At 38.7% G+C, this 22,417-nt stretch overlaps 2 protein-coding genes across 3 annotated transcripts in view; both read left to right on the forward strand.

The window, feature by feature from the left end:
• Nucleotides 1–17,979, forward strand: part of chd8 (chromodomain helicase DNA binding protein 8) — a 25,971-nt gene extending 7,992 nt beyond the window's left edge. For both annotated transcript variants that reach the window (XM_014008941.1, XM_014008942.1), the window contains exons 13-39: nt 3,161–3,282; nt 4,272–4,515; nt 4,702–4,878; nt 4,965–5,108; nt 5,237–5,335; nt 5,582–5,741; nt 5,866–6,076; nt 6,159–6,354; nt 7,139–7,309; nt 7,448–7,738; nt 7,863–8,083; nt 8,171–8,373; nt 8,494–8,650; nt 8,730–8,819; nt 8,934–9,037; nt 9,608–9,731; nt 12,245–12,320; nt 12,435–12,706; nt 12,829–13,061; nt 13,196–13,858; nt 13,935–14,038; nt 14,145–14,366; nt 15,229–15,324; nt 15,413–15,523; nt 15,630–15,731; nt 15,817–15,921; nt 16,433–17,979. In XM_014008941.1, the coding sequence (XP_013864395.1) occupies nt 3,161–3,282; nt 4,272–4,515; nt 4,702–4,878; nt 4,965–5,108; nt 5,237–5,335; nt 5,582–5,741; nt 5,866–6,076; nt 6,159–6,354; nt 7,139–7,309; nt 7,448–7,738; nt 7,863–8,083; nt 8,171–8,373; nt 8,494–8,650; nt 8,730–8,819; nt 8,934–9,037; nt 9,608–9,731; nt 12,245–12,320; nt 12,435–12,706; nt 12,829–13,061; nt 13,196–13,858; nt 13,935–14,038; nt 14,145–14,366; nt 15,229–15,324; nt 15,413–15,523; nt 15,630–15,731; nt 15,817–15,921; nt 16,433–16,807 (5,073 nt within the window). In that variant the 3' untranslated portion in view covers nt 16,808–17,979. The remainder of the gene's footprint in view (nt 1–3,160; nt 3,283–4,271; nt 4,516–4,701; nt 4,879–4,964; nt 5,109–5,236; nt 5,336–5,581; nt 5,742–5,865; nt 6,077–6,158; nt 6,355–7,138; nt 7,310–7,447; nt 7,739–7,862; nt 8,084–8,170; nt 8,374–8,493; nt 8,651–8,729; nt 8,820–8,933; nt 9,038–9,607; nt 9,732–12,244; nt 12,321–12,434; nt 12,707–12,828; nt 13,062–13,195; nt 13,859–13,934; nt 14,039–14,144; nt 14,367–15,228; nt 15,325–15,412; nt 15,524–15,629; nt 15,732–15,816; nt 15,922–16,432) is intronic.
• A 3,366-nt stretch (nt 17,980–21,345) lies between these two features.
• tox4a (TOX high mobility group box family member 4 a) overlaps nt 21,346–22,417 on the forward strand; it is an 11,425-nt gene continuing 10,353 nt past the window's right edge. Inside the window, exons 1-3 of the mRNA XM_014008943.1 lie at nt 21,346–21,618; nt 21,705–21,770; nt 21,869–22,171. Coding sequence (XP_013864397.1) covers nt 21,520–21,618; nt 21,705–21,770; nt 21,869–22,171 — 468 coding nt within the window. The 5' untranslated portion in view covers nt 21,346–21,519. The remainder of the gene's footprint in view (nt 21,619–21,704; nt 21,771–21,868; nt 22,172–22,417) is intronic.

A 22,417-nucleotide genomic window follows, 5' to 3' on the forward strand; every position in this document is an offset into this window, starting at 1 on the left:
TGAAGATAAGGGGGGTGGGGGGGGGGGGGCTAACCCATTTAAAACTTTAAAAGTTAACAAAAGAATCTTAAAATCTATTCGATAAAAGACGGGTAGCCAGTGTAAAGATGCCAGAATTGTCCTTATATGGTCATGCTTCCTGGTTCCTGTGAGYAGCCGTGCTGCTGCATTCTGGATCATTTGAAATCGCTGAATCTGCGATTTATCCATCCCTCTARATAAAGAGTTGCAGTAATCCAGACGAGTTGTTATGAAGGCATGGATAAGTCCTTCAAAGTCCTTAAAACAAAAGTAAGATTTAACTTTTGCTAAAAAAATTATAAAATTAAAAAAATTATAGCAAAGGTACATTTAGGTCTGGGTTTCGGTAAGATTTTATCAACACTACTACGCTTATCYATATTGCTTATCAATCCGGTGTTTTAACGGTTCTTATCGATGCTTTTCTTTGGGGATGAAAAACAAAAAAAAAATAGAATATTAATGCTTTTGTTGTGCAACGTTAGAACAAACAATAAAGTCACTTAATTTTATTTGCACATGCAATTTTATCTTGCATTGCATTAACTGCACGTCAGGTCTTTTTACCTTTTTATATGCAAAATGGAGGCAGATGATGTGGGATTTTTTTACATGACAGTCTGYACGTGACAAATTCATATATTTCTTAAATTTCTTTTTCAAATCCAACCCAGTTCTTTTCAGTATGTGGAACTGAATCCGATATATCTGATGTTTTTCAAAGTGACCTCAGCCTGAACGCTCATTCAGCGGATCAATTCACTAACCACGAGTCATGCTGTATAAATCTTTTAGCTCCAGAAGTCCAGTTTCTTCTTTTTCTTCTTTTTTTTTCCCTCCGTGTCCTGGATGACTGATAATTCACAGAAACACACGATAGTAACATTGAGGGGTCACAGACCATTTCTATGCTAAAGTTACATGATTGATATTTTAGTTTTAGCACGTTGCTTCAGTCCAGGAAAAAAAAAGGCTGCTCCAGAGGTCAGAGGCAGGTTCAGAGCACTGAATTAAACAAGCATGTCAGATGATTATTTAATTGGCTCTGATTGAACAACCACTTCAGGATCGACATAAATCCATCTTGCTAGTATCGGCTTCTGCTCTGATGATGAAGATGAGAGCACAGAAGCGGGTCAATTCAGCAGGCAGAAGCTCACTGTATGGCAGGCCGATATAACATTTATTTGGCTTCACCACACTTATATTCTAGTTATCTGAAATTGTTTTATGTCTAAGTTAGACATATTAGTTATTTAGGGTAAAATAATGAAATGTTTTCTTTTATCATTTTGTTTTATTTACTTATTTTTTTAAGTTGGAGATCTTTCTTTTTGTGTGGGGGGGTGGGGGTYGGGGGTGCTATGATGCACTTTACTTGGCATCTGAAAATACATTTCCTCAAAMGTATTTTTAATCTGAAAAGAGCTTCACTGAGTGAGAACTGAGCAGACAGTTTCAGTTTCACTTTCGGTTTTTCACCCAAGAGCCTGCAGGAGTCATGAGCGGGGTGTGTGGGAGGGGGGAGGGGGTGCACTCCGCGATGAGGAGGTTCGGCTTAAAGACACGTCCCAGGGGCGTTTCTGGTACCGAAAGACGTTTCTGGTCCCCACCTGTCGTTTTGCTCCTCAGCATGGCTGCCTAAAAACTCTGCAGGATTTCTCAAACATGCATGAATGAGTCAAAGCAAGGCTTTGGGCATGTTTTTTATGAGAGTATAACATTATAGCATGATATAAAACTCAAAAAAGTTTATTTTACATGATATAGCCACTTTAATATATTTTGACAAGGCAAAATACCTATTTAAGGTATCTCTAATTATATTCTGATTAGTATAAATAACATTAGATTTATCGTTAAGTTGTAGGGAGACTCCAGTTCAAAAAATCTTAAATGTATCTTTAGATATGGGATAGGTTATATACGATTATTTTAATGCAAATTGTAGACTTTTTCATGTTCTGTAAATTGTATTTAAAACAAAGCTGCTGCTGTTGATCATTCTGTTTTCATAAGCCCCGCCTTCAAGGTCAGTAATCTAGGGAAAACACTGGAAAGGTCTAAAAAAAAGTTTTTGAAGATGTTCTTGATAAAACAATTGACTGTTAATAACTCAGTTTAAAATGTTTGCATCTGTTTAATCCGATGTCACATGTTAAATACCTCTGTATAACCATGTTAATATTTTTGTAGTACAAATACGGTACACGTTTTTCTCATTTTGTCAAAATTTGAACATTTTTGTTTCCGGCAGGTAACTTTTCATGTCAAGCAGGTAGCATTCGTTGTCACCTGCCCTGTCAGGGAGGTTAAAAAGAAAAAAAAAATCTTGTTGAACCCTGGTCTTATGTCTCGTGAAGTATGTTGCAGCCTTTAGGGCTGAATTCCACTTCAGTTCAGTATGAAAGTATTTGTTTAAACAAAAGTAAGAATTTACACTCAGATCTCAGAAGTTTATGAAACAGTTGTACTATAATGTCTGTTTCATGTACACTCCATTCAAATCAAACGTCATTCTGTTCTTACATCATGACCTAAAAATCAATTATTATACGTAACTCTGTCACGTTGCCTGTTCAGCAGGCCTAAACTTGTGGAGATGTGATGTAAAAGCTATTCATTTGCTTTTTGTAACTGCAGCATGCTCATGAGTACAGTATAGTTTGCTGTCAGTGATCATTTTTTTGTTATCTTAAAACTCTGACCCCAGGCATTATACTTCACTAGTACTGTTCAGACTTACTTGAACAGCAGATAATCACTCTTTGGCCCAATCTGTCACTGCAGCGCTGATTGAAGCCATGAGCTGAGTCTGAATGACAGAAGATTTATTAAACTATTACCATCGCATATCATTGCTTCAAAAGTGGTGTAAAACCTCAAACACCTAAACAGAGTCATAAAGTTGTCATTCAGCAGACATCGTACCTTGGAAGAAAAAACTTCATCAGAATGTAGTACAGTTCAAAACACTTCCTTTCACCAACAAGCTTTAATTTATTAAAATTCTACTGATGGGAGTTTTTGTACAATTTCCCCTTGCATTTAACTAGAAAGACATGGATAACATTACTTCTAATTGGAGCCTCACAAGTTTCTTCTGTCCTTTTTTTTTAATTCAATTCTCTCTCCTCAGGCACGACCTCCTGCTGTTTCATGGAAGAAGTTGGAAGAAACTCGAGAGTACAAGAATGGCAACATACTTCGAGAATATCAGCTGGAAGGAGTCAACTGGCTTCTCTTCAACTGGTACAACAGGTATCTATCCCAAACACAAATGTTGTGTTTATTGCAATCTTTGGTAATTATTTGCAAACGTAGTCATGAAATGCAGCTAGCTTTGCTGTGTGATGCATTCAAACTGTAATKTAAATAGGAGTATGAATGCTGGAATTGCTAGAAATGAAAATACATATTTTTTTAAAGCATAACAAGGTAACCACATGATGAAACCCATTTGATACTGTATATAATTTAGTGCAAGGTTCGTGCAGGGTCTTAAAAAGTCTTAAAAAGTCTAAAATTTGAAAATCAAAATTTTAGGCCTAAAAAAATCTTAATACCCAGATTTTCATCCAAGGTCTTAAATTTAATTTTGTCAAGTCTTAATTTTTTATTTTCGATCATCCCTGAGAAGTGTAAGAAGCTGCATGAATAAACAGTAAAGCGCCGCAATCAGAGTGATCTGTCTTCATGTTTGCTACCGGTCTTTGTACGCATTAAAATACAAATRCAGTGATAACTGCAGGCAAAAAATGGCACCGTTTACTTCCATGTTTTCAACCTCTTTGCTGCTGCTACCGTGCCCCCCATWCGTCYGCTTGTTCACCTGCCCAAAAAACAAAGAAGTTCAATCATGTCCACTGCTTGTCGTTTAAACATGGTTAAATGTGTTTTCAATGAGACTTGGCTTGATATCAGATATTTTTGCACACTGTTGGAAGCGATCCACAGCAGTAGGTATTGAGGTCTCATAGATATGATCGCTTCATGAAGATAATTTAGTGTTTTTGTATTAAAATTAAATYTTCTTTAATAGCTAAATTGAAAAGGTTTCTATGTTAAAATTTCTTGGACTATGTGAATGTTTCTGTTAATGCATCTGTTTGGTCTTAAATGTCTATCCTAATGGTCTAAAAAGGTCTTAAAAAGTCTTAAATTTAACTTGCTGAAACCTGCATGAAGCCTGATTTAGTGAAACTCCTTGTACCTCTCTCAGGATTCATGCTCTGTMTTTTGTTTTTCAGGCAGAACTGTATTCTGGCAGATGAGATGGGTCTGGGGAAAACCATCCAGTCCATCACTCTGCTCTCAGAGATATATGCTACTGGTATCCAAGGCCCCTTCCTCATTATTGCTCCGCTCTCTACCATCACCAACTGGGAGAGGGAGTTTGCCACTTGGACTCACATGAATGCCATTGTCTACCACGGCAGCCTTGCCAGCCGACAGATGATCCAGCAGTATGAAATGTACTGCAAAGATGACAAGGTGAACTTTTCTGTTATAGTAATTGTATTTGTTTGTCACAGTTCTCGAAGCTTTGTAAGTACAGTTGTCCTTTTTTAAAGGTCATTCAACCTCCAGTCTCCTGTTTGTCAATGTTTTTATATAAGACACTGAACCCTAAATTGTGCCTAAATCCTAACAAATTGCGAAAACAAATTGTGTTTACAGGGACATTTGATCCCAGGTGCTTACAAATTTGATGCACTTATCACAACGTTTGAGATGATTCTGTCCGACTGTCCTGAACTGAGGGAGATCTCCTGGCGTTGTGTGATCATTGATGAAGCTCARCGCCTTAAAAATCGAAACTGCAAGCTGTTGGACAGCTTGAAGATGCTTGATTTGGTGAGAAACTAGAAGGTGYTGCCTTGCATACTTCCAACAGATCATGTGTTGCTGTCCTTTAACGTTTGCTCTACCATTTCCTGCAGGAACACAAAGTGCTGTTGACCGGCACTCCTCTTCAGAACACCGTGGAGGAACTTTTCAGTCTACTTCATTTCCTGGAGCCGGCTCAGTTTCCTTCTGAAATTGAATTTCTTCGAGATTTTGGAGACCTCAAAACTGAGGAGCAGGTATAAAAATTCTGCTTAGACATTAGCATACATCCCTTTATCACATCTACATGGAGTTTCTTCCTCAAGGTAATTGCTGAACAGCTATTTCTGAGCAGCAGTTTGTTTTTTTGTTGTTGTTTTTTTAGGTGCAAAAACTGCAGGCCATTTTGAAACCTATGATGTTGCGCCGTCTTAAAGAGGATGTGGAGAAGAACTTGGCACCCAAACAGGAGACCATTATTGAGGTCAGTCTTATCTCTTAAAACAACTGTACCTCAGAAGGATTACTTTAGCTAATGATGGATTTAATTAATAGTATTAAAACATAGCAGGAATATCAGATTTCAAGAGAGAAAATGCAACGAAACAGAGTGACTACTATTCAAGGAGCTCATAGCAGACTTTTTATTCTCATTAAGCTGCATCTTAAATCATAACATCGCTCCCAGTTGTAAGGTCACTAATAAATGAAACTCATTGTTTCCTGTTAGGTTGAGTTGACTGATATCCAGAAGAAGTACTACCGGGCCATTCTGGAGAGGAACTTCAGCTTCCTAAGTTTAGGGGCCAYTAGCAACAGCAATGTCCCCAATCTGCTCAACACAATGATGGAGCTCCGCAAGTGCTGCAACCACCCCTACCTCATAAATGGTACGGCGTTATTAACTATTGTATGGCATTTTAAACTTTTTGTGTTTAAGTAACTACAGTAGTTATTGTGTATTTTCAGCTAAAGGCCAATTTTGGTGCCATTTTGKCTTTTTGTCCTGTTCAGGTGCAGAAGAGAAGATCATAGCAGAGTTGCGAGAGGTGTACGACCCCCTGGCCCCTGACTTTCATTTGCAGGCTCTAATTCGGTCAGCCGGGAAACTGGTGCTACTTGATAAGTTGCTGCCTCGTCTCAAGGCTGGTGGCCACAAAGTGCTCATCTTTTCCCAGATGGTTCGCTGCTTGGATATTTTGGAGGACTACCTCATCAACAAGAGGTATCAATCGCACTCTTTATATGTATTAAAGCATCGTGAAAAGCTTGTATATGAACTTCTAAAATGATTCTGGTTGTTACAGATACCTTTATGAACGAATCGACGGCAGAGTTCGTGGGAACTTGCGACAGGCTGCAATCGATCGCTTCTGCAAGCCTGACTCGGATCGTTTTGTCTTCCTGCTGTGTACACGTGCAGGTGGTCTGGGCATCAACCTGACTGCTGCTGACACTTGTGTCATATTTGACTCGGACTGGAACCCTCAGAATGACCTGCAGGTACAGTGGTACCTTGACTTAAGAGTGTCCTAACTAACACGTGTTTTGAGACTATATTTTTGCTTTGAGTTGATAGCTAAAATTTGGGTTACGAGCGAACTTCACACGCCCCACCGCTAGATGGCGCCACAAACGCAGGAGTGAACACCACAACAAGTGTTCACGTCTCACTCATTAGCTTTAAGCAGTTAGCTCATGGTTAAAGCATTTGTGTTCCACTCGCAGTTATTTTTTTAAAACTTCATGAACCTGCTTTTGCCAACTATGGGACCAAAAAAAGTGAGAGCAACGGATGGCGCTGAGAAAAAGAAGCGGATGATGTGCATTGAACTGAAGAAAGAAATTATTGAAAAACACGAGAAAGATGTGCGTGTAGTRGACTTAGCAAAGCAGTACGAGCGCAGCACTTCACAGTCTGCATCATATTGAAGCTGTACCTTTTACAGTGTACTTACTTAATAAAACTACTATAGTTCATTGCAGAAAATAAATTCTGTTTTGTATTTTTATTCAATTTTTGTTATTCATAATAATTTTATTGATTTAAAAACGTAACAAAAAATAGCTGTGTTTTTTGGGGGTCCGGAAAAGATTAAGGGCATTTTATTTTATTTCTATGGGGAACACTGATCTGACATACAAGCAATTTGAGTTAAGAGCTCCATCTCAGAACGAATTAAACTTGTAACTCAAGGCACCACTGTACAGTATTTTATTGCAGTCACTAATGTTACATTTATAATTCGGAACAATGCTTCATCCCTTTTTGTTGTTCTTATTCCAGGCCCAAGCCAGGTGTCATCGTATCGGCCAGTCCAAGGCCGTAAAAGTCTACAGACTCATTACCAGGAATTCCTATGAGAGGGAGATGCTGGATAAAGCAAGTCTGAAGCTTGGTCTGGATCGAGCTGTGCTGCAAAGCATGAGTGGCAACAAAGAAAGCAACGTTAATGGGGTAAAAACAAATCTTATCCTAGCTCAAACTGCCATTATAATTAGGTCACACATGTTACATTTCAGTATTTACGATAAGAAATATTTTGTTTAGTCCAGTTTGCATCGCTGATGTAAATTACTTTGTCGCATCGAACAGCTCCAGCAGTTTTCTAAAAAGGAGATCGAGGATCTGTTGAGGAAAGGAGCTTACGCAGCCATCATGGATGAGAATGATGAAGGGAGTCGTTTCTGTGAGGAAGACATTGACCAGATCCTTCAGCGAAGAGCCACCACCATTACTATTGAGAGTGAAGGAAAGGGGTCTACTTTCTCCAAAGCCAGCTTTGTGGCTTCAGAGAACCGTAATGACATTGCCCTCGATGACCCTGAATTCTGGGAGAAGTGGGCCAAAAAGGCAGACATAGACATGGATACCATCAATCAGAAGGTAAAGCTGTGGTGTTTGATTTTAAGGAAGAGCTCTTCAGCTTCACTGCAGTTTTAATTAATAATTTCATGTAAATAATTATTGCAGAGAATATCTAAATAAATGTTTGTTGTTCTTCCTGCAGAACACTCTTGTGATTGACACCCCCAGGATTCGCAAGCAGACACGTCAGTTTTCCACTTTACGTGGCGAAGGTGGAGACCTGTCTGATCTAGACAGCGATGACGAGTATCCACCTGCCAATTCCAGACACTCGCGTTCCTCTCGACGCTCTGACCGTCACAGCGGAGGGGGTTACGGCCGCACCGACTGTTTCCGGGTGGAGAAACACCTGCTTGTTTACGGGTACGAAAATAACACCTGCTTACATTATCTTTTCTACTGTCATCTGTTTGTTTACACTCTTTTTTTCCTCTATTTGATCTTTTAAAGCTGGGGTCGCTGGAGGGATATCTTGTCCCATGCCAGATGTAAGAGGCGTCTGAGTGAACGTGACGTGGAAACCATTTGCCGCGTTATCCTGGTCTTTTGTCTCTTGCATTATCGTGGAGATGAAAACATTAAGAGCTTCATCTGGGAGCTCATCACGCCACCAGAGAACGGCCGTGAACCTCAAACACTACTAAACCACTCTGGTAAGAGGTTACACAAAAAGTTCTCCATTAATTATTTAAAAAGAAACTGATTTCTATGAACAAAAAGTTGCAGCAAAAGGTTTAGTTGACACAAAAACATGTTGTTGTTTTTTACCCCAGGTCTTTCAATCCCTGTTCCAAGAGGTAGGAAGGGTAAGAGGGTAAAAGCCCAGAGTACTTTTGATGTACAGAAGGTCGAGTGGATACGCAAGTACAACCCCGACACTCTGCTGCTTGATGACAGCTACAGAAAGCACCTTAAACATCAGTGCAACAAGTGGGTGAAACGTGATCTGATTTTGTTGCATCTATTCAATTTTATCTGATGATTAAAACTAAAATCTTTGCCTTCTCAGAGTGCTGCTGAGGGTTCGTATGCTCTACTACCTGAAACAGGAAGTTATTGGTGAACATGCAGATGCTGTCTTAAAGGGAGCTCATATCAGGTATCTGATGCTCATTGTTCTTTTAGTGAAGTGTAAACATACTTAGACTCTGTTACTGCAGCTCACTTCGATGCACTTGAAGACAGATTGCAATGCTTTTTTTTTTTCTTTCAGGGATGTTGATATCTGGATGCCAGAGATGGAGCAGCAGGAAGTGCCTGCAGCATGGTGGGAGTCTGATGCAGACCGCTCGCTGCTTGCTGGTGTGTTCAAACATGGTAGGTCTGGTTCTTCTCTACTACTTACTAATGTTCCAACACATTGTCAGGCGGGCTTATGTTGTAAATGAAGGCTCAGTTTGTGTTCTGTGGCTTCTGTTGGGTCTCTGCAGCCTCAATGTTTGAATTTGCCAAGTTTTTTTTTATTTAATTTCATTGAARGAAAACAAGATTGGGGATTCTTGCGGTCAAATTGAGTTTTCTCCACAGGGTAGCTGGACTCTCTTAGATGGGGTGTGAAGTTCAGTTATCCAGGAGAGACTCTGAGTAGAGCTGCTGCTCCTCCACATTGAGAGGAGCCAGTTGATGTGGTTTGGACATCTGGTGCCTCCCATGGAGGTGGATCAGGCATGTCCCACTGGGAGGAGACCCTGAGGCAGACCCAGGACACGCTAGAGAGACTATTTAGTCTCTCGGCTGGCCTGGGAACGCCTTGGAATCCTCCCAGAACAGGGGGCTGGGGAAAGAGCGGTCTGGGCCTCCCTGCTCAAGCTGCTGCCCCCCACGACTCTACTCTAGAGCAAGCAGTAGATAAAGGACGGGTGCACTGATTTTTAAATCTGTTACCAGGTTATGAGATGTACACTACCATGCGGGCTGACCCCTGCCTCTGCTTCCTGGAGAAAGTTGGTCGGCCTGATGATAAGGCCATCGACGCTGAGCAGCACACCGGTGATGCCGAGCTGGGAGATGAGTAAGTTTCACAGCAAAAWTTAGTCGTTTCAAACTGAGTTGAGTCCTCTCAGATCAATAATCCACCATTGCAGTAAGATAACTGCACTTGGTAAGACTTCTTGAAATAATGTAAAATTTTCAAGCTAACAAGATGAATAATTTAACACACTCTGCTAGGGCTGCAGCTAGCGATTATTTTAGTAATCGATTAATCCATCAATTATTCTGACGATTTATCAAGTAATTGGATATAAAAAAATTGTCATGTTCTGCAGTAATTATTTAAGCTTATTTTATGAGAAATATAATTATTTAATATTGTAAAGGGGTAATCTACACCTGCTGATGACTCTGCTGCAATCAAAGTAAAATTACACCTGTTGTATTAATTAATGCATTTTTAACTCTATTCATTTTTATTTATATATGTAAGGTTTGATGAAGCATTCATTAAAAGCACTCTGTCACTGAATCATTTTAACCATCACTGAATCTAAATGCTGTAAATTTATTGTTATGGATTGGAAAAATGAATGTCTTTTTGTTTTCTGTTTTTTGTTAGAAATTTAATAAGTAAAAAGGGTACAATAAACATTTGGGTGTTGCAATTGAGTTTTGTAGAGTTCACTTGTTAATTGTAACAAAAATTATTTTAAGACTGTTGTTAGGTTGATACAGGGCTCCCATTTAGGCAATAAAAAAGTTAGTCTTGACTGCTTAGCTATAAACAAATATGACAGTATAATGAAGGCTAAAATCATAAAAAGCAGCAGCAAATAATTAAAAAAATCAAACTATCTTCTATAAATATTTTTAAACTTGAAACATTTACTCCAAGTATCTCATTTAAACTAAGATAAAAGCATATCAAGATATAAACGTGTTTCAGCTCAAGCTGTCGATCTGTTGCTTTGCTTTTATTTTTATCTGACAAACTTACAGTGAGTCTTGTTTTTAATCACACAACTTACACACTGTTTAATAAAACCCTGCCAGGTCACCATGATTAGTCAGTGCAAATAACATTAGCTTAAATATACCTCCTCCTTGTACATCTGGAACATGACAGATTATCACAGATTTAGGTAACCAAAGGGAACGTGAACGATACCTGTTGACTCCGGACGTGTTCGGTACATGCAGCAGCTGTTTTTGTTCRGGTGCAGAAACATCAAGGATGTGAAGCGTACTGCGCGTTGTCTTTTCTGTTTAGTTTTAAATGTTCCCATGCTTTTTATAGTTTGTCGTTTTCTGAGCGCTTCGTTTCGGCACTCTTCATCTTCTTCTAAAGCTTAATATCGCGCTCAGCAAGCATACAGGCGTGACGCGTRGACAGTGTAACTGTTAGCGGAAGCGCTAACATCGTAGCATTGTGTGTAACACAAATAAAATTCCAGGCGGACAAAAGTGCGCTGATTATAACAGTATGTTTTTTTTTTCCGAAGCTTCGAGGCAGATAAACTTGCCTCGAGGATTTTCTGTAATCGAATTATTGGAGGAATTGTTCCAGCCCTACACTCTGCTCTTGCTTAGTAGATCAGTCTCAAAACAAGATCAAAAATACTTTTTGGCTGGATATATGATTGCAAGACTTGCATGGATATTTTTTGCAGTGTATATTTTTTTCAGTGAGTGGTAGTAATAATAACTTAAAATAATTTGGAGGAGGAGCATGAAGATTGATTAATCTGCAATAAAAGCCACAGTTGATAACCTAATTAAACTTTAACATGAAAGGAGCTAATCCAAGACACTAATGACATTTTTTATCATTTTGAGATTGTTGAAGTTTTCGTGGCCCTCAGCATTTGGGCGGTCGTTTAGTTTGACAAGAATTCATACCATAAATAAAATCAGACACGTATTGACGTTATCTGTGACAKCTTTAAACCTAACATTTTAATAATGATGCTTTATTTCAGCATAAAGTGATATTGTTTGGGGTCCTGTTTTAAGAAGAATGTAAGAATATCTGGGCATGCGTTGTGTAACATTGTTAACAGAGTATACTTACTAATATTATCTAGTAATATACTTTTATTAGAATCAATTGAAAATATGTAAAGAATAAAGCAGAAGAGGGAATAAAGTACTTCTCTTGTTAAACTCCTCTTACTTAAGTTTGCAACAAAAGATTCACAGATTAATAGTTTTCTTTTCAATGAAGTTTCCAATGCTTGGACGATTTGCTGAATATTTGGGATTCAACAAGCTGCTGTTTCATTTATTGTGATTATTTTACACAACACTATTTTAAATTTGCTGTTTAAGAAAATATTTGTTTATTTGCAGACTGTTATGTGTCCATCCAGCTATCAAGTTTAAGAAATTATTTAAAGATTTGCACCCCAGCCTTTAAAAAGTAGAAATACATTAACTGTCAAAACACTGAGGCAGCAATAAATGCTGCTTTTATAAATAAATAAATGAAAATTAATGTTCCATGTCTGTCAATAAACTAAATGTCTACAAAAATATTGCTTAACTTGATATGATTCTCTTCTCTGATTGTGTTTTATTTGTTTTGTTCAGTGTTGATTATGATAAATACTCAGAAGATCCAGAGTTCAAGCCAGCATCAAGACACACCAAAGATCTTTTAGATGAGGTACGGGTCTAAAAATGCATACTTGATTCCTCAGCATAAATTTATTTGGATATATATATTGAATGTTCAGAAACCCTGTGTACTCAGAAATATTAAATTGTATTTTCCCTGAAGCCTGATTCGATGAATGTGGACGATGAGGTTTCTGTAGAAGACAAGATGGCAGTTGTGGTCACAGAAAGCGTAACCAGTCAAAGTGGAGCGTGTGACTGGCCTTCAAGCTCTTCTCTAACGGCACGATTGCGGCGGCTGATCACTGCGTACCAGCGCAGCTACAGGCAGGAGCAGCTGAAGATTGAAGCCGAGGCCAAAGGGGACCGCAGGCGCAGGCGGTGCGAGCAGGCCAGCAAACTAAAGGAAATTGCACGACAGGAGCGACAGCAAAGGTAAATGCTTTGTTTTTATTTACTTTTGCTTTTTTGTACATTTCAAATTTGTCCTCAAAGTTCCTAAAAAAAGGAACATTTTAGCTCAGCCCTGTTAACAATCATGATACGTTTGCTTCAAGGTGGACCCGGAGAGAAGAGTGCGATTTCTATCGTGTGGTGTCGACGTTTGGAGTGGAGAAGATCAAAAAGGAGCCAGGTTTTCAAGAGGGACCAGATCTTGAGTTTGACTGGACTCGTTTCCGTACTTTTGCTCGTCTGGATAAGAAAACTGACGAGAGTCTGAGTCGATACTTCCGCTCCTTTGTTGCCATGTGCCGAAGGGTGTGTCACCTCCGCCCGGGCCGCGGCGAAGGTAAATATTTAATACCCAAAATGTGTTCTGGTCATTTTCCACCAGCTGCAGTAATAAATGATTATTTTATGGATATTTTCACTTTGTAACTCGTGCAGACTGTGAGCTGTCTTGTTTGCTCTCACCGTGTCCAGATCCATCAGACCTTTCCCAAACTGTGGCTCCAATCACCGAGGAACGTGCTTCACGTACTCTTTACCGAATCAGCCTCTTGCGTCGCCTTCGTGAGCGAGTCCTCCCCCACCCCTCCCTGGAGGAGCACCTGCTCCTGGCCCCGCGCAGCTCTGAGCTGCCCGCTTGGTGGAGACTACCAGAGCACGATCATCAGCTGATGCTGGGAGCTTCGCTGCACGGTGTCAGCCGCACCGAGCTCTCCATCTTCTCAGACCCACAGTTCTCTTTCAGCGTGGCCCGGGAACAGTTCATCCAGAGTCAGCAGGCGCTCCCCCCGCCGCCGCCACCCCCGCCGCCGCCACCCCTTGTGACTTTCAGCCAGCCCAAGCCTGAGATGGACTTACCCAGAATGAAAGAGGACGAGAGAGATGAGAGCGTTCATTTGTTCAGGGATGCGATCAGTGCTGAGCTGCAAAGCACACCTTTAAGTCACCAAGGTGTCAAAGTGCAGGGTCCGAGCTGGAGCTTCAAGGGGAGCAAAGACAGAGGAGACAAAACAGAAGGAGGGAGGAAAGGTGAGGGAGGGTCCGATTCAGATTCTGATTCTGATTCAGGATCTTCATCCTCAGAGCGATCAGGTAGCAGTGATGATAGTGGAGACAGTGATGAGGAGGGCCAAGGAGGTAGGTTCATTAACACACAAACAAAAATCCTACAGCAACAAAAACATCTAAAGTTCTACTTTTCTTTCTGTCGCAGCCATGAAGGTGAGAGATGTGGATGAAGAGAATAGTCTCCTCTCAATGACTCTGTCTCAGGACAGCATTCCTCCACCTGATCCCATCAGACTTGACTGGCCAAAGGTAATTCAACCTTTTTATATCAGTGCTGGACACAACAAAAAAGTTTACTTTGTGTCTTTTATTTTATGATGAATGCTCACCTCGAGGGTTTTCTCTGCTCTCCCAGGACCGTGTGCTGATTAACCGCCTGGACAGTTTATGTACTCTTGTACTGACTGGTCAGTGGCCCTCGGGGCGGCGTTACGTACCTGAAGCTCAGCTCAACCCGAGCTCAGAACTGGGGGGAGATGAAATGGCGTACACGAGGGTGATCCGTAAACCCAGCAGCACACCTGTCGGCCTCGGAGCAGAAGGAGAAAATGGAGAATTTACTGTAAAACTCCTCAAGGTGAGAATACAGTGGAAGATTCAAAGAGGCAAACAGAAATAAAATTCTTTGTTTTTGTCTGATAAAATCAGTTTACTTGAATGTGCAGGCTTTTTGTGTACTGATTGTTAGTATTTTATAAGACAGCAACTGAACTTGTCTAAATGAGCATCCTGGTGTTTTAGACTCATTTTCAATAGAAACCTTTGACCAGGTCAGACCTTTATAACACTGATCACATGTGAACCACTGCAGTAATGTTAGGAGACATTCAGACTAAAGTGGTAGGAGAATTTAGCTTCTGATCAGCTGGTTGGAGGAATTTAACTCATCACATTGTCCAAACTCTCCTTGTCCTTGAATAATCTGTAATAATTAGCTGTAGTGTCTGTGTCTTATATTTCACAGCATCTGAGTTACCTTCTTGCACTTTTGTTTATAAATGGTGGATATTTTATTTTTTCTAAGATAAAAGTTTGTTAAACCACACGTAAGTTGTGTAACCACAGAATTATTGTTCCTTAATTTTAACCAGGCAAATCCCGTTGAGATCACAGATGTCTTTTTTTAAAGGTGACCTGGGCCTAAATGCAACCCAACATGCATGTTTTTGGTCTTCAGAGTTTTCAGTCGTGATGCAGTTTCTCATCTGATGAATGACAGTAACTGTGACCTGTTGGTGTGCTTATGTAGAGTAAAGGTTGATCTTTTTTTAGCTGATAAAAATGTAACAAAAGGGAAGGTGGAGCTGTTGGACTTGTCATTTATAATTACTGTTCATGCTGTTGTAATAATTTAAAGTGTTATGTCTTGTGTACAATGTGTGTAGCTTCAGCTGTGGTGTAGTTTAAACCCCTCCTCTCTCTCTCTGTCGTCTGATCAGGAGGAGGGCTTGAAGCTYACTTTCTCTAAGCAGGCCCTGATGCCCAATGGGTCAGGAGGGGAGAGCAGTAGCCGCAAGAAGCGAAAAGACCAAGAGGTACATGTGGTTTTAATTGAACTCTTCTGCAACACACAGTTTGATGTAAAAAAAACAAACAAATTAAATAATTACCCCTGTTTTTTAGCTATCAGATCTAGATGGAGTTGATGCTCTGGAGCGTACCCCTCGACGACGGGACCCTCCCACATGGCTGAAAGAGAACCCAGATTATGAAGTGGAGGGAGACATGTTGGAGGTTAGCTGTTAACYGAATAAACAAGCAATATTTTAGAACCTAACCCTGGTTTTAGGTTTATATTTAAACAATGACAAGGTGATCATTTTTATTTGTAACGTTTTAGCTGCTGGTGAACAGGAGCAAGAGGAAGAGGAGGAGGAGGGCAGATAAAGCCCTCACAGGTACTGAGAAGGTCAAACTTATTAACATGAGGACAGGAAAGAAGGTGAGCCGATGATGCACACATCTAGTTTAGAAGAAAGAGCTGTGCACTGTTTTCTGCTTACTAACATCCAAACACTTCTCCTTAGGTTGGAGCTGCTTTCTGTCCCATGCTGCAGGAGCTGAGGGAATATCTGGAGGAGAATCTTGACATCGCTGTGGCACCCGAGTGGTCCGAAACAGTTCGCAATTCTGTAAGAAGGATATTACAAATATACAATCTACATTCAGATTTGTTGAGAAATACAACTTTACTTCCTGTATAGTTATTTTTTATATGCCAAAATTCTAAAAATTGTTGAAAAACAACCAGAAATATTGATTATTGTATGTGGATCGTAAAGTGAAAAATGTAACTCTGAAAATAATCCATAAAGTTATATACATGGGAGTAAATTTTGGCAGATTTTTTTTTCTAAAGTACTACCCCAGTAGGTTTCAAGTTTTTTTTTTTTCTTTTTCTTTATTTGTATATAACTGAAACATGGTGTTGCCAGAGATAAATCATAATTACTCCCTCTGTCCTCCCACTGTAGTGTGTAGCTAAGCATACGAACAACTACATTAGTTTGTTTTTTCTCTACACTGAAGTCAGAGGAGAAAAAAAAACATCATTTTATTTATTTATTTTTAAATAAAATACTAGTTTTCCACGTTTTTTTAATCATTGGTTGATTCTTATGATTTTTTAATGTATTTTTTTAGGGTTTGTTGCCTGAATCTCTCTTCCACCGGCTGCTGACGGAGCACTCAGATATGCCGAAGAAAAGCCGTCGACGACATCATCACCATCACCACCACCATCATCATCACTACCACACACCAGAGCCCACCCCTGAAGACCCCACCCTGGATGGAGTTGAAGAGGAGACTCTGGTGTCAGATGGAGCCTACATGATGGATGAGGAGGACCTGGAGACGTCCCATCACTTCCTCACCAGTCCGGACTTTGACGTTAAAATGGAGGGGGGCGACAGCCTGTCCCAAGGCGACTATGACAGCTCAGATCAAGAAGCGCTTTTGGACGATGTCATCATAGCACAGAAGGACTCTGACTCTTCATCGAGCTCAGAGGACTGACTGAATCCCACTCTGTAAACTCATCTGACTCGACCCCTTTTCAAAAACAAATCATGTTAATTTTCTATTATGTAACAATATGAATTAATGATGTTTGTTTTGCTACATTTTTTTCATTTGTTTTATTTAGGTGCGTGAGTTCATTTTTTTTTTGTTAGAATTATGTTTTATCTCAATTGTCCTGTTGAACCTCTGACAAAATGTCAAAAAGCTGAGCTTTGTTTTTTTCCCTCCTCTTTCATCTAAACACATAATTTCCATCACATTCCCAAGCGTGACCAAAAGGGGACCTTCGCTGTACAGATACACTTTTCTTATCAAAAAAAAAACTCAAAGCTGGTCCTCAAGTGCTACATGAAACTGGACACGTGTACTGAGCAGAACCAGATCCCACCTTCCCCCTGTGTCTTCTGGTTGTCTTCCCCCCACAGGAGTCTGAACTGAAGGGGATCCCGTGTGTGGATGTACTGTTAGTGTTTTCACTCTGTGGGAGGGGAAAGTGACATATTAGTTACTGAAACTGTGCTAGGAGGATGAATTTATTGTACAAAGTAGAGCTCGTCAGTTGTGTACTATGGTGCAGAGTTGACAGCAGTGAGTCGCTATTCTTGTTTTATGACCTGACTGTATCTGTGATATGAATAACAGCAATCTACAGTGAAAAAACTGACGTGTGCATTGTGATTTTTAAAAGGCAGTAGGAGGCAGATGAAAGGCAGGATTTGTTTAAAGTGTGCCCTAACTGCAACACAGGATGCTGGAAATCCCTTAAATATTCCAGATTTTAAAAATGTCTAAATCTTCAAGGCAGCAACACAACACTTTTTATTACACAAAAAAAGGAAAAATGTGTTTGCAAGACGAGTAACGTTCTTTAAAAAATTCAACCAACTAAAGATAGTCTTTAAGTATTTGATAAATGGTCCATGATTAGGATTTACATCAAGACTGCAATCTTGCAAGATACTACCTGGGAGGGAAAAATCGTGAAATTATCAAAAATCTATTAAGGAAATGGATAAGTGTCGGTGTGTATGACTTTTTCTTTGAGTCAGTTTTGTCACAACCATCACAGAAATTCAGGAAACATGGGAAGAAATCACTTGTGAGGCTAGACTTTAACTTTGCAGTTTATATATCAGTATTATTAAACAGAGAAGAAAAAAGTTCAATGCTTTATTGCTTTTTTAATTAACTAGGATATTTTTTCTAAAAATATGTTTTTATTCCTTTTCAGATTAAACATTCTACTTTATTTGTTGTTTGCTCAATGTGAATATTATATTCAAACCAGCTGTGAAAAAAGACGTCATGAGCATAATTTAAACTGGCTACATTTGATTGTGGAGTTTAAGAATATAGACTGTTTAATCCGAATTCAGTCTATTCCATAAAATACAGAATAAAAAAGTGCAGAAAATGGGTTTTGTATTCTGTGTGAATTGTTTGACAGAAGGCTGCATTCATTGAAAGTGGACATATGTGATCCTAATAATAAATGTAGAGGATTTGATATTGTAAGATAAAACTTAGTGAAACTAACTTTATTATATGGCCAACAACATGTTTTTTTTAAACATTTTGATGGCTTTCGGGGAACGAACCGATTCAATTTTGTGCCGCGGTTTGTTGAAATACTTATTTCCAACGGTACGTGAATGCAGCATGAGTTTCTGCTGTCGACCTGTAGGGGGCAGTAACGGTTCTACACCGTTTGAACATGTTTGTGGCCTTGACCTAACTTCAGCATGTAGAGACTATTAGGCCAAATTTGAGGAGAGCTTTGAAATTATTTACCTGTTATCAGTGTTGTATAAAGTACCTCAAAGTGATACTTGAGTAAAAGTACAAGTATCTTATCATAAAAATATTTTGGTAAAAGTTAAAGTCTTCTCTAAAAATATTACTTGAGTAAAAGTCTTAAAGTATCTGATGTTTTTTGTACTTAAGTATCAAAAGTAAATTTCTGACACAAAATCTACTTAAGTATTAAAAGTAAAAGTATTGAGTAAAAGTGAGCAGTTAGATTTTCCAAAATGACATTAATTGGGAGGTGACTTCTCCAAAAAATATWTTTTCTAACGGTGTGCAGCTGTGATGGGTTGTGTACAAGTTAATAGGGTGTCAGAATGGAATATATTTATACTTCTCATCAAACCACAACTAAATTCACTCTATCCAGGAGATACAATAGTATAGGATAGTATTTTTTAAGTAATAACAACTCGGAATAAAATAGGAGTAACGACTTTCTACTTCTTACCTTTTTAAAAAATGTAGTGAGTAGAAAGTACAGATAACTGTGTAAAAATGTAACGAGTAAAAGTAAAAAGTATGCTGAAAAATAATTACTCAAGTAAAGTACAGATAACCAATATTTCTACTTAAGTACAGTAACAAAGTATTTGTACTTAGTTACTTCACAGCTCTGCCTATTATTGGCTTCACGCTGTCCAATTTAAAATCATTCGTTTTGGGCTTGAAATCCAAAACACTTCAGAAAGGTTGGTTTATGCTCACGGTATGTTATGGGTCGAAGGACTATTAATTAAATTATATAAATTAGGAATTAATGGGAAAATGTTTAGGTGGATAAAAAAACTTCTTATCAAAAATAAGTATATAAGTAAAAATACAAGAACATTCAAAGAAACATGTTATAGAAAATGGAACACCACAGGGAAGTATTGTAAGCCCTTTACTATTCTCTATAATGATGATGTTTTAAAGATGGGATGCACACTTTTTGCAGATGAAGGAACCATCTGGAAAAGAGGTAGAAATGTAAAATTCATTCTGAAAAAAGTACAAGAGGCTATTCTCAAAATAGAAAAATGGGCATTTGAATGGGGATTCAAAATTTCAGTGGAAAAAACAAAAGTAGTGATATCTCGATATTTACAAAGAAATGATTAACAGAAGAGATACAATTAAAATTATACTGTCAAGAAATAGAACGAGTTAAGTACATAAAATATTTAGGAATATGGTTTGATGAAAAAATTAAATGAAATATACACATACGAAAGATTATTGATAAATGTAAAAAAAAGTTTTAAACATCTTGAGATGTTTAGCTGGAAATGAATGGGGAGCAGATATAGTTGCATTTAAACAAATTTATACAGGGTTGATTAGATCAAATATGGATTATGGATGTATAGTTTATGGATCAGCTGCAAAAACACAARTAGAAAAATTGGACATCATACAACACCAAGCTTTAAGAATCTGTACWGGAGCATTTAGAACCACACCGACTGCAGCACTRGAAGTTGAAATGGGAGAAATGCCATTAGCAATAAGAAGAAAACAATTAGCAATAAATTACTGGATCAACCTCAGGTGGATATTTTAAAACCAAGTTGGGAGAAGGAAAGAAAAGATATAAAAAAGCTTTGGATGGGTGATTGGAAAGAAAACAGAGGAAATTCAAGTTAACAAATTAGATGTTAGTCCAATAGTTCCATTACCAATAATACCACCCTGGATTCCACCAGAGGCAATATTTGATAAGACACTCATGGACYGGAAAAAAGATAGAAGATTTATTTTTAATTCATACATGGTACAGGGTTATATTAATAACTATCATAATTATGTGCAGAAATACACAGATGCATCAAAAACAATAACAGAAAAAGTAGGAGTGGCATGCATAATACCCAAATTCAAAATAGAAATAAAGGAAAGAATCACAAATCAAGTATCAGTATACACAGGAGAGATGCTGGCAGTATTGTTGGCAGTGCAGTGGGTAGAAGAGACAAGAACATTAAAAACAATCATCTGTTCAGATTCAAGCTCAACACTTATAAGTTTGCAGAACAGTCAACCWGACAGCCGACRGGACATTTTATTAGAAATACTCCAAACACTATTCAGAATACAAATGATGGGACTAACAGTAAACTTTTTATTGATACCAGCACATAGGAGTCAGAGGGAAAGAAGCAGCAGACAGAGCAGAAAACAAGCTACAAATGATCAAATTAGCCTCACAATATCAATAAGTAAATCAGAAACAAAAACTGAAAGAGCAAAAACACTGGAAGAAGATAACAATGCAAGATGGTTTTATAGGATTCAAAGTGGGAGAAACGAGAACAGYAGGAAGGAACAGAAAAGTAGAAAGATTAATAAGCAGACTGAGATTTGGACACACGGCACTGAACATTGTACAAAATCCAAAAACATGATACGGGTCAATGTGAGCACTGTGGACAAGAAGAAACCAAAGAACACATCATTTTAGTCTGCAGGGAATACTAACAACACAGAAGATGGATGATAGAGGAATTAAGAAAAATCAAAGAAACATTTAATATAATAAATATATTACAAAAATAAACCAGAAGTAAAAGTGTACAAATTGTTTTAACTTTGATTTTTTTAGAAAAACAAAATTAGAACAAAGAATATAAGTAACATAAATTAAAAGTATTTTGATCCACACTCCATATCACTAGGTGGCGGTAATGAACAGCTTCCGTTGTTTGCCAACCGCCATAAAACACCACAGAAGAAGAAGAAGAAAAAGAAGAAGACGAAGAAGAAAGGTCGGGTTATGCTTTTTGAAAGCAGAGCATCAGTGTTTAGCTAGTTCGCGGCTAGCTGCTGTTGATTGTGAAATGAGTTGGGGGTTTGGATGAATTCTAGGTTTTAGAAAGAATAAGAAGTGAGATAGTTTATTTAAAGTAAGCAAGGCTAATATGGATCTTAACTTTTATTCTGGTCTGTCGGACGGACCAAATGTAGATTCGGAGTTTTTGGATACCCAGACATACGGTGACTACTCTGAAAACCACAAGGTTAGTTTTCGTCCACGTGTAATTTGATTAATATAAAATATTTTTCTGCTGTGCGTTGTTAGTTTAATAGTAACGTTCTGTTTTAGTTTTCAGAAGACGGAGCTAGTTATCTCAGCATCAGTGGAGATGGACATCACTTTCTGTCTGCAGAGGTAAGTGCGTTTTAACTTATTCAGTGTAACAAAATATCTGTTCAGATCTGAGAGTTTTTTTTTTAAACCCAACATATTTCTTTATTTTCCGCATACAGCAAACGTTCCACACTCCTAGTCTCGGGGATGAGGTGTTTGAGATCCCTCCAATCTCCCTTGATCCAGACCCAACTCTGGTCATCAGTGAAGCAGTGTCTCACTTCGAGCTGACAGATGGATCAGATGGTACCAGCGGACACTCAGGCTCCCGAAGCCTCGTGAGCAACCTGGTGGTGGAGACCAACGACCCCTCCTTTGCCTCCACCTTTGTGAACTCAGGGTCTCAGGTTCTGGAGCAGCTCCATCTGGGGGCACTGGGCCCAGCTGGAGGAGTGGGACCCCTGCTGAGCTCTTCTGCACTGGTGAGGCTGTGGTGATCTGAAAATTTGGCCTAGGTTGAAATGTTTGTGTGAAAAATGTTGAAACTTGTGGAAATATATTGTGCAGGTTTTTTGTCGTTCATTAAGTCGGTGCAGATAATCTTTGAGCTCAAACTTTTAGTACTTGCATACTTACAATTTAATTCATTACACTAAAAATGCAGCAATTCCAAAACAACAATCACTGTTTTTTTTAGTCTGTTTTTATTTTGAAGTTCAGTTTCTGAA

Source organism: Austrofundulus limnaeus, unplaced genomic scaffold (genome assembly GCF_001266775.1).
Source record: "Austrofundulus limnaeus strain Quisiro unplaced genomic scaffold, Austrofundulus_limnaeus-1.0 Scaffold54, whole genome shotgun sequence".
NCBI classification, from domain to species: Eukaryota; Metazoa; Chordata; class Actinopteri; order Cyprinodontiformes; family Rivulidae; genus Austrofundulus; species Austrofundulus limnaeus.